Source organism: Aulonocara sp. 'chitande type north' Nkhata Bay, linkage group LG3, assembly GCF_057382095.1.
Source record: "Aulonocara sp. 'chitande type north' Nkhata Bay isolate Kocher_YH1m ecotype deep benthic linkage group LG3, A_spYH_male_GT1.1, whole genome shotgun sequence".
NCBI lineage: Eukaryota > Metazoa > Chordata > Actinopteri > Cichliformes > Cichlidae > Aulonocara > Aulonocara sp. 'chitande type north' Nkhata Bay.
Genome location: NC_141346.1, coordinates 4,222,693 through 4,233,595, shown reverse-complemented (window position 1 = coordinate 4,233,595; position 10,903 = coordinate 4,222,693). Strand labels below are relative to the sequence as shown.

Here is a 10,903-nt window from a genome sequence, read left to right as displayed (position 1 = left end):
TAATCACATGAGCCAAGGTGTGAAAGCGGGTTTGGGACCTAATCAGTCAGAGTTTCGGGTGAGCTCATTGTGAAACCTGGCCCCACCCTATCATGTGATTTCCTGAGGTGAAATGGCCCAGGATGTGAGTGGGTGTTAAGGCGTCTGGTAAGGGATCTCAAAACTGGATTATAGATGGCAGACAGTTGGTGTCGTAAACCACCGCCTATTGACTATATATATATAGATATATATAGATATATATAAAGCGTTATATAAATGCAATCCATTATTATTAATGTTTGTACTAACTTGGTTTTAAAGCCTTTACTGTAAAATAAACGCCGTTCAATAGTCAACCTTAATCTTACAGAGAATGTGATGATTTTATGGATAATTAAAGTCAGTCATATATCCACAAACACAACAAGCTGAAAGTCAGTGATGCTGCTTGGTTTGCAGTCCTGAACATCACGGCACAAACAGGATTCACTGCACTGTTAATGTTAGCTGTATTATATTGCTGCCTCTGTTCGGTGGTGTCGAGCCAAACGGACTTTAACGTGTGTTTGAACGAGCTGACGGTTCACTCGTTAAGCTGAAAGATGCTTTAATCACAGCAGTCACACATGTGTCCACTGCACCATCTGGGAACTCTTCTTGTTTAGCACTCGTAATAACACAAACACTAAATCCTGCTTCTCTGGTGCTGTTGTGTAGCAGTGAAAATGTATTTATAAGTTACACATGTTTTTGAATCCTGCAGCTTATCACACATTTGATTTCCATGTGTGACAACTGCAAGTGTCCAGAGTGAGGACAGACTGAGGGACCCACTGCTGCACATCATCTGTGAGGCTTTGCACCCCTGATGATCCACCAGGACAAACTCAGCAGTGTGTGAGGAAGAGGAGGAGGAAGAGCCAGCAGCAACTGACAGATGGAGAGAATAGACAGACTGTTCCCTGTTTGTGAAAGACTGCTAGGAAAGTTTAACATAACTAATTGTCTGTCCTGAATCAGTCTTATTAGGTAATGTTCAAATAATTTTATGTTAAGTGACGCTGAAAAACTAGTTCATGCATTTATTACTTCCAGGCTGGATGACTGTAATTCATTATTATCAGGATCTCCTAAAAACTCCCTGAAAAGCCTTCAGCTGATCCAAAATGCTGTCAGGGACTAGAAAGAGAGAGCAGATTTCTCCTGCATTTCCACAAACGTAAGTATGCAGAATCTGGTAATGAGTCTTTCACATCACTATGGAGGAGTTTTGGTTATGTATATTTTGCAGAATTGATTGAATTCAGCCACATTGGAGGTTTTTCAAGTTCATCCCAAATACACTTGATGTGATTCAGTCTGATTTAGACTTTGACTTGGAAACTCCAAAACCTTGATTTTATTTATTTGAGTCATTCAGAGTTGGACTTGCTGGTCTCTCTGCGTAACCTGAGTGCTCTTGAGTTTCTGGACATAAAATGGTGTTTGAACATCCTCCTTCAGGATTTCTGAGAGCAGAATTCATGTTTTCCTGAAGCAGCAGAGCAGCCCAGACCATCACATCACATCTCACTGCTGCTGTGATGTTCTGTTTATGAAATGCTGTTAGTTTGATGTCTGATGTAGCGGGAGTCAAACCTTCCATAGAGTTCAGCTTTTGTCTCTTCAATCCAAAGAAAGTTTTCCACAAGGATCATCCAGATGTTTGTGGCAGATGTGAGATGAGTGTTTGTGTTGTTTTTGCTGAGCAGTGGTGTTCTCCTTTTCTCCACTTAAAGATAAATACTAATTTCAATATTGGCTTTTTAGCAGAATTTCTGGGTCAACCTCATTTCACTATAATTTCCCAGTCAACCAGATCACAGACTTCAATTGTGGACAGATGGGATGTAATAGAACAGTCTAACTGATAATATCTAAAAGTTCACAGTCAATTATAAATCCATCACTTTTCAATGTCTTTGATGCCACCTGGTGAACTCTAAGTTTTTATTCAATTCAATTTTATTTATACAGCACCAAATCACAGCAACAGTCGCCTTAAGGCCCTTTATATCGTACAGTAGATCGTACAATAATAGATACATTTCGGATTTCGACGGAACAGATCAATAGCAATAGCATTAATGAATACTATTGAAGACATTTCATCAGCAACACATTATAATAAATATACTATAGGGATATTCATTGATTTAAAAAAAGCTTTTGACACACTGCAACACTCCATCTTAATTTCCAAGTTAAGTACTTATGGTGTGAGAGGAATAGTGTTGAACTGGTTAAGCAGCTATTTAGATAATAGGTTTCAGTATGTGCAGTGTTTAGGCTTCATCTGAAAGAATGAAAATAGAATGTGGGGTCCCTCAAGGTTATGTTTTAGGACCAAAACTTTTTAATTTATATATAAACAACACTTGTATTGTTTCAAAAATGTTACATTTCGTTTTGTTTGCAGGCGATACAAGTCTTTATTGTTCTGGAGAAAACTTGAAAGAATTGGTAAAATTATGGTTATTGAAATGAATGAGTTAACTTAAATTAAAAAAATAATTGAATTAAAAAAATGGTTTTAAGTAAATGAGTTATCGCTGAATTTGGAAAAAACAAAGTTTATGATATTCAGAAACCGTCTAAAGGAGGAAGAGATAGTATCATCTATAGAGGGAGAATTAATTGAAAGAGTGACACAATTCCATTTTCTGGGTGTAATAGTGGATGACAAGTTAACATGGAAATCTCATATTGAACATGTTGGAAAAAAAATGGCTAAAAGTATTTATATCCTGGGTAATGTTAGATATAAATTAGATTACAAGGCAATGCAAATATTATATTTTTCATTATTTCTACCTTACCTGAGTTATTGTGTTGAAGTATGGGGGAATACATATGTGACTAATATGAAACCATTATACTTATTACAGCTCCTTTTCATGCTTGGAAACAGTGTAACTTCAATTAAAAGGAAGGTTGTGTGTAGGAAGTGAATTGCTGATGTACCATGTGTGAAAAAAATATATATATATATTTATATATATAAAATTCCCCACTCGCCCCTGTGGGCGGTCAATCCTTCAAGCTCGGGTCCTCTACCAGAGGCCTGGGAGCTTGAGAGTCCTGCGCAGTATCTTAGGACTGCGCTTTTCTGGACAGAGATCTCCGATGTTGTTCCCGGGATCTGCTGGAGCCACTCGCCTAGCTTGGGAGTCACCGCACCTAGTGCTCCGATTACCACGGGGACCACCGTTACCTTCACCCTCCACATCTTCTCGAGCTCTTCTCTGAGCCCTTGGTATTTCTCCAGCTTCTTATGTTCCTTCTTCCTGATGTTGCTGTCATTCAGAACTGCTACATAGATCACTACAGCTGTCTTCTCATGTTTGTCTACCACCACTATGGTTAGCCAACACCATTTTGTCCGTCTGGATCTGGAAGTCCCACAGGATCTTAGCTCGGTCATTCTCCATCACCCTTGGGGGCGTCTCCCATTTTGACCTCGGGACTTCCAGGTTATACTCGGCACAGATGTTCGTGTACACTATGCCGGCCACTTGGTTATGGCGTTCCATGTATGCCTTGCCTGCTAGCATCTTGCACCCTGCTGTTATGTGCTGGATTGTCTCAGGGGCATCTTTACACAGCCTGCACCTGGGGTCTTGCCTGGTGTGATAGACCCCAGCCTCTATGGATCTTGTGCTCAGAGCTTGTTCTTGTGCTGCCATTATTAGTGCCTCTGTGCTGTCTTTCAGTCCAGCTTTGTCCACCCACTGGTAGGATTTCTGGATGTCAGCCACCTCCTCTATCTGCAGGTGGTACATACCATGCAGGGGTCTGTCCTTCCATGATGGTTCCTCGCCTTACTCCACTTTCTTGGGTTTCTGCTGCCTGAGGTATTCACTGAGCACTCGGTCAGTTGGGGCCATCTTTGTGATGTATTCATGGATGTATGTTGTCTCATCCTGGACTGTGGTGCTGACACTCACCAGTCCCCGGCCCCCTTCCTTCCGCTTAGCATACAGCCTCAGGGTGCTGGACTTGGGGTGAAACCCTCCATGCATGGTAAGGAGCTTTCTTGTCTTGATGTCAGTGGCTTTTATCTCCTCCATTGGCCAGCCTATTACCCCAGCAGGGTACCTGATCACGGGCAGGGCGTAGGTGTTGATAGCCCGGATCTTGTTCTTACCGTTCAGCTGACTTCTCAGGACTTGCCTGACCCTCTGCAGGTATATAGTTCTAGGCATTCCAGTATCCAGCTGTGGGGCATTGAGTCATAGGCCTTCTTGTAATCAATCCAGGCAGTGTGCAGGTTGGTCAGTCTGGTCCTGCAGTCTCGGCTGACTGCTTGGTCTGTCAGTAGTTGGTGTTTTGTGCCTCTGGTATTCTTGCCCATCCCTTTCTGTGCCCCACTCATGTATTGACCCATGTGCCTTTTCATATTAGCTGCTATATGATGCTATATGATGCCTGACAGGAGCTTCCACGTGGTGCTGAGGCAGGTTATTGGTCAGTAGTTGGAGAGGACTGGTCCCTTCTTGGGGTCCTTGAGGATCAGGACCGTCCGGCCTTCGGTTAGCCATTCTGGGTGTCTCTCGTCAACTAGCAGCTGGTTCATTTGTGCTGCCAGGCGCTCGTGCAGTGCAGTCAGCTTCTTCAGCTAGTAGGCGTGAACCATGTCAGGGCCTGGTGCTGTCCAACTCTTCATACTGGAGACCCTTTCTTGGATATCTGCCACTGTGATGGTTACTGGACCCTGTTCAGGGAGGTCGCTATCGTCTGCCCTCAGATCCACTAGCCACTGAGCATTGCCGTTATGAGTTGCGTCCTTCTCCCATATGCTCTTCCAGTATTGCTCCGTCTCCAGACTGGGCCCGTTCAGCAGTCTGTCTCAGCTGGGTGGTCCGAGGGGCCACTAGAGCCTTCTATCTCCACTGGAGAGTCCGAGGGACTGCTCCACCTTCTGTCTCCGCTGGATGGTACGAGGGACTGCTTCAGCCTTCGTTTGCCTACGCTGCAGCCTGCTTCCACTGGAGGTCAGATGAGCCCATCCAGCACCATCCTTGCCTGGTCCAGCCTCGTCTGGTCCTGCCTTGTCTTGTCCGGCAGTTGCTACACCGCCGTTAGGTCCCGCTCGGCCTGTACCACCTCACCTTTGCCGGCCGCTCTCTAGGCCCCTAGCTGGACATTGTTACTGTGAAAGGCGGCCTCCTGAACGAGTTCGTTGCTGCGGTTGGCTTCGTGGTCGGCTTCGCGGTCGGCCTCCGGATCTGCTCTGTCACCACCACTGCTTTCCGTGTGGTTTGTTCCCGTACCTGGTTGGTCTTTTTTTCTCCGCCGCTGCATTCCGCGGTGGAGTTTATATATATATATATATATATATATATATATATATATATATATATATCTAAAGACATTGTGTCTTTTTGTCAAAAGACATTCAGAAAGAAGACACAAGACTAGTTTCAATTGGTAAATTCAGTCTTTCTTATTTATTAGTTGATGATGATACTCCCAGACAATCATTTTATCGTTATAACTGCATTAAAATCCATTGAGCCAATATTTGCAGCTTCTATGGCAAAAGTGTTTATAAATGATGAGCTTCCAACAATAAGTTAAACATATGATGAGTTTGGAAAAATCCCATTAAAAAAGTCCCATTAATCAAACATTTGGATTAATTTTCATGAGCTCAGACTTGTTGAAAATCCAGAGGAGCTGGAACTGTGTGAACTGAGCTTCAGAGAAACACAACATACTGATATTCACTGTGAAGCTTTGAGTGGAAAAAATATAGAAAAACAACATGTGGGCCTGGAACAATAGTAGCTTGCATCTTTAAAAGACTGAAGAGGAAGAAGTTTACAAGAAATCATTTAGAACAGTTTCAAACATCAACTGATTGAATCTATGAATCTGAAAACATGTTTCTGAGTGAAAGAGACAGACATGTACAGACTGAACTATCTTTTCAACAACTGTTACAGTGTTTCTCTAACAGGAGGGCACTCTTTACACTCAACTCAACAGAAGCACTGATGAACCATATTCAACTGCAAACCCAGGATAAAGAGTTTCAGTGAATGTGGTGTTGAAGGTGTAGACGTGGATCAGAGTGTCAGAGAAGACTCTGTAGAAGGACAGAGTGCCAGCAGGACAGTCCACATACACTGCCACTCTGTTAGAGGAAGAGGAAGAGGAGGAGGAGGAGGAAACAGAGGTTAATCTGTTATTGTGAACTACACCTTGAGTGTCATCATTAGAGCAGATCAGACACCAGGAAAGCTCATTCCCTCCAAACGTAGAGTCCATACTGATTCCTTTCCTTTTGATTCTTCCGTAACTAACTGATACATGCACCTCTCCTTTCCATTCAACCTCCCAGTAACAGCGACCAGTCAAACCATTTCTACACAGCAGTTGAGGATCACCATCAAATCTGTCTGGATGATCAGGATATGACTGAACCTCATCAAATGTACATGTCACCCTTCTGTTGTTGTCAGACAGTTTGAGGTATTTTTGTGCTGTCATTGTGTCGATTGTAAGTTGACAGGAATCTGATGAGAGAACAAACACAATCCAGCTGTAGTTATTGATCCATCATCACTTGACACTTTGATGATGACTCCTGACATCAGAGATGTGAATGAGTGATGTGACAGTTTGAAGATGGTTGAATGTGTGCTGCTTTGTTTTCATGACTCCCATTAAAAACACACTTACACTTCCTTAGACTTTGTCTGAGCGATAGGACTCCAGCAGGCTCCACCCTGAAAGGAGGAGGGGGGTCAAACCAGCACAGTCTCTTTCAGCATGCACACATGGACATTACATGGCTTTCATACACATACTGTTAGACACCGATAAAGGAACAGTCCGAGATTTTCACAAATACACTTCAATCCATATGTGGCTCAAACTGCTAATGATCTGCACTCAGTACAACACTGTATTGAATGAAATATAACTGATTCAAACTGTCACCTTCATTATTTTTATATTCCTCTTCTGTTTAGCTGGAAAGGATACCTCCCTGCCTTTGATTTTATTAATGACCTTTCATAGTTTCCTGTAGCATCCAGCGATCTGAAATGTGTTTCATGCTTTCTAACACTATAAACTCAAAACGTAAACTCAAAAGTTTTAGAACACCCTTTTCTACATATTTATTGCAGTTTAAGTCCTGTTAAGCACCCACACCCCAAAAATTAGGGGAAAAGGGAGGAGATCGCATTTAATCCATCATAACACGGGTTTAGAAGTATAAGTCCAAACATGTGTGGTATCCAAAGAAACAACGAAAACAAGTGATGATTAAAAGAGCAGTTATGTAAAAGTCCACTAAACAAACAACTGAACCAGAAATTCTCATGTAACCAGCTAAAGAAAGGCTAGCTAGCCTTCAGAGCTATCACAGATTCCAAATACCAATGTTCATCATGCTCAGACCATAATTCACTGAAAGAGCTGCAAAGGAAGACCACAAAATCACATAGCGGTTCAAATGCACTAAGACAGAAGTTGGCTTACCATCCTGAGTTTTCTTTTTTCCATTATTTCTGCGGTAGCCAGTAGCCCTGTGATATCAGCAGCTACCATGGCTAACTGGGCACATCAGAGCCACCTCTGTCCAAAACCATCATTTTCGACCCTACTACAGACACGTCACTGGACAGACGGCGCATGCTGTAAATCTGGGCCCATGTGGGGTTTGGCTGCAACTTCTGATTGGTTGGAGTTAAGTGAACATGGCATTGTTACAGTGATTCTATTTGCTCAAACGATTAAAAACAGGTGTTAACAATGCCAAAAAGTTTCAGCCTCTCAAAGTTTAAAAGGCCAGACGCCATTTAAACTACATGTGTACTACATGTGTGTGGCAGAAAGGGCCAGTAGCCTGTGAATATGTGGTTAATTCTTCAGAAGAGTTCTCTCAGGAGATTAGAAAGAAAATCGTAGACAAGCATGTTAAAGGTAAAGGCTATAAGACCATCTCCAAGCACCTAGATATTCCTGTGACTACAGTTACACATGTCATTCAGAAATTTAAGATCCATGGGATTATAGCCAATGTCCCTGGACGTGGCCGCAGGAGGAAAATTGATGACAGATCAAAGAGACTGATAATCTGAATGGTAACAAAAGAGCCCAGAAAGACTTCTAAAGAGATCCAAGCTGAACTTCAAGCTCAAGGAACATTAGTGTCAGACCATCCGTCGTAGTTTGAGCTAAAGAGGGCTACATGGGAGATGACCAAGGAGGACACCATTGTTGAAAACAAATCATACAAAGCCAGACTGGAATATGCCAAACTACATGTTGACAAGCAGCAAAGCTTCTGGGAGAATGTCCTATGGACAGATGAGACCAAAATTTAACTTTTTGCCAAGGTACATCAGCTCTATGTTCACAGACGGAAAAATGAAGCATATCAAGAAAAGAACGCTGTCCCAACTGTGAAACATGGGGGAGGCTCGGTTATGTTCTGGGGCTTCGTTGCTGCATCTGGTACAGGTTGTCTTGAATCTGTGCGGGATACAATGAAATCTCAAGATTATCAAGGGATTCTAGAGAGAAATGTGCTGGCCAGTGTTAGAAAGCTTGGTCTCAGTCACAGGTCATGGGTCTTACAACAGGACAATGACCCAAAACACAGCTTAAAACACTCAAAAATAGCTAAAAGGAAAACACTGGACTATTTTAAAGTGGCCTTCTATGAGCCCTGACCTCCATCCTATTGAGCATCTTTGGAAACAGCTGAAACATGCAGTCTGGAAAAGGCATCCTTCAAACCGGAAACAACTGGAGCAGTTTGCTCATGAGTCGGCCAAAATACCTGCTGAGAGGTGCAGAAGTCTCCGTTACAGGAATCGTTTGAATGCAGTGATTGCCTCAAAAGGTTGTACAACAAAATATTAAGTTGTAGGTAATATCATTTTTGTCCAGGCCTGTTTCATGCATTTATCTTTTTTAAATAATTCAGTTGAAGCTTGGTTGAAAAGCAATGTCTGACTTTCATTGGTTAACATTCATAGAATTTGTATTTATTATTACTTTTGTCAGATTAAAGTTATTTCTGTGACCATTGTGAGTTTTCCTTTCATTGAATGAAGGGTACCGACCATTTTGTCCACGTCTTTATCTGAAAGGTTTATTGAGTGACAGACAAAATGGATTTTTGAACTTTACTTACAGTTTCTGGGTTACTTCACTGCCCTGAGCGAGACCACTATTCGGCACTCTTCCTTAATTTTTCAATTTATAGAGAGGAAAACATTGAGTCAGTGGGCAACAACTCCAAAATGTACTTCAATTGAATTGCTATCTATGTACAGCACAGAGACCTGCAGTAGTAACTACCTGTTTTATAACTTTATTTAAGCTCAATAATAAAAGTAGACAAAGTAAAAACATAACATTGGGTGTAGCGTGTTTTCCACGAAAGTCAGTTCATGAAAATGAAATGAAAAGATGAAAGCAAGATGAATTGCTTAAATATCAATAAATCAAAGGTGTTAATTTCTTCATGCAATTTTTGGAGAGGTAAAGGTAAAACAGGCATAACAGGATAATCTTTTTAGAAATGTTATTATTTAATGTATTAATAGTTTGGCTGGACAATTAACAAATTAATGGCATGCTATTTATTAAGGGAGTAACTGGGAAGAAAAATAAATAAATAAAAATATTAACTAACCTGAATCGCTAAAACAAAAAACTAACAAAAAAATATCTTTAGGATATTTCCTCTAAGTAATTTGAGGAGAAACGTGAGAAATTTAAAAACATAAAGTGACACAACCTGACTCTCAACATGCTTAATAAAATAAACCTTTGTATTTATTTTGTTGTTTTCATGTCTTTTTTTTCACTTACTATTATTCATCATCATAATAATCAACGTTGCCACCTCCACTGCATGGTCTGAATAGCTCTGTATCATCACATCTACCGTTTTCAGCCTGTCTGCATTCTCCAGACGACTCTTTTTGATAGTCTGGAAATCACCTACAGGTTCATTCTGCAGGTAAAAGTGGAAACGTTTCAGCTGTTCCTCTCCCAGATCATCCAGCATTTCCAGGAGTTGCAATGGAACAGACTTCGCCATCATTGATCTGTAAAATACGAGAGGGCGTTTTCATCTGAAAGAACAAGAGATTATCCATTAACTGTGGATACAGGAGGAAAGACTGAGTTTTTGTCCCAGTCACTGGACCAGCTCTTTATTCTCTCAAGGATAATTGGGTGCATGTGAGTTTCACCAACCATGAGGTCATGTGTTTTGTGGACTTTTTGCCGCATTGCTGGCAAAAAGTCCGACTAGTTCCCAGTGGGTGATGGACTCCATCAGTGTCCATCACCCACTGATGGACACTGTGGGTCACTGATTCTCTTCTTAATAGACAGAATTTCTAGGTGTAGCCAAGTGGCAGAAGGTTTCCACTTGGGTGGTCTTAGAATCTCATCTGTGCTTTTCACAGTTAGTGTGGTTCTGTTGGCTTCTTCAGGTGGTGGCCTTCACCTCTCATTTGCAATGGAAATGAGATTCAGCACCCGAAATGGTGAAATACCCACTCTGGGGTGAGTTACTACCCCAAGTGGAGGAATTTAAGTGTCTCAAGTCTTGTTTACGAGTGAGGGGAGGACACGGGAGATCGGCAGATGGATTGGTGCTGAGTATCTGAGTGACCCAGCCATCTGGGAGAAGAGGGAGTGAGAGGATTTTTCCGCACCGTGTTGGTATTCTCAAAAAGCCTGAGAATCCTCTCAGAGAGCTCTGAGCTTAGCCTCCAAATATCAGAAAGGAGTCCAGCTTAGAAGGTTCAGGAACATGATAAGAGCTGACACCTTCATGTGCTGATTTACAAATATGTTGTCTGACTGCTCAGACTGGCTCAGAGTGAACAAACTCATCACA

The 10,903-nt window shown here is 41.8% G+C and overlaps 1 protein-coding gene across 1 annotated transcript; it reads right to left on the bottom strand.

Moving 5' to 3' along the window:
• Positions 1-5,498: 5,498 nt before the first annotated feature.
• Positions 5,499-10,096, bottom strand: LOC147333591 (stonustoxin subunit beta-like). Its single transcript, XM_086286396.1, has 4 exons — positions 9,862-10,096; positions 9,179-9,230; positions 6,709-6,755; positions 5,499-6,542 (listed from the first exon to the last, which is right to left on the bottom strand). The coding sequence occupies exons 1-4, from the start codon at positions 10,094-10,096 to the stop codon at positions 6,001-6,003; spliced, it is 876 nt and encodes a 291-aa protein (XP_086142522.1). The 3' UTR covers positions 5,499-6,000.
• Between the last annotated feature and the right edge of the window lie 807 nt (positions 10,097-10,903).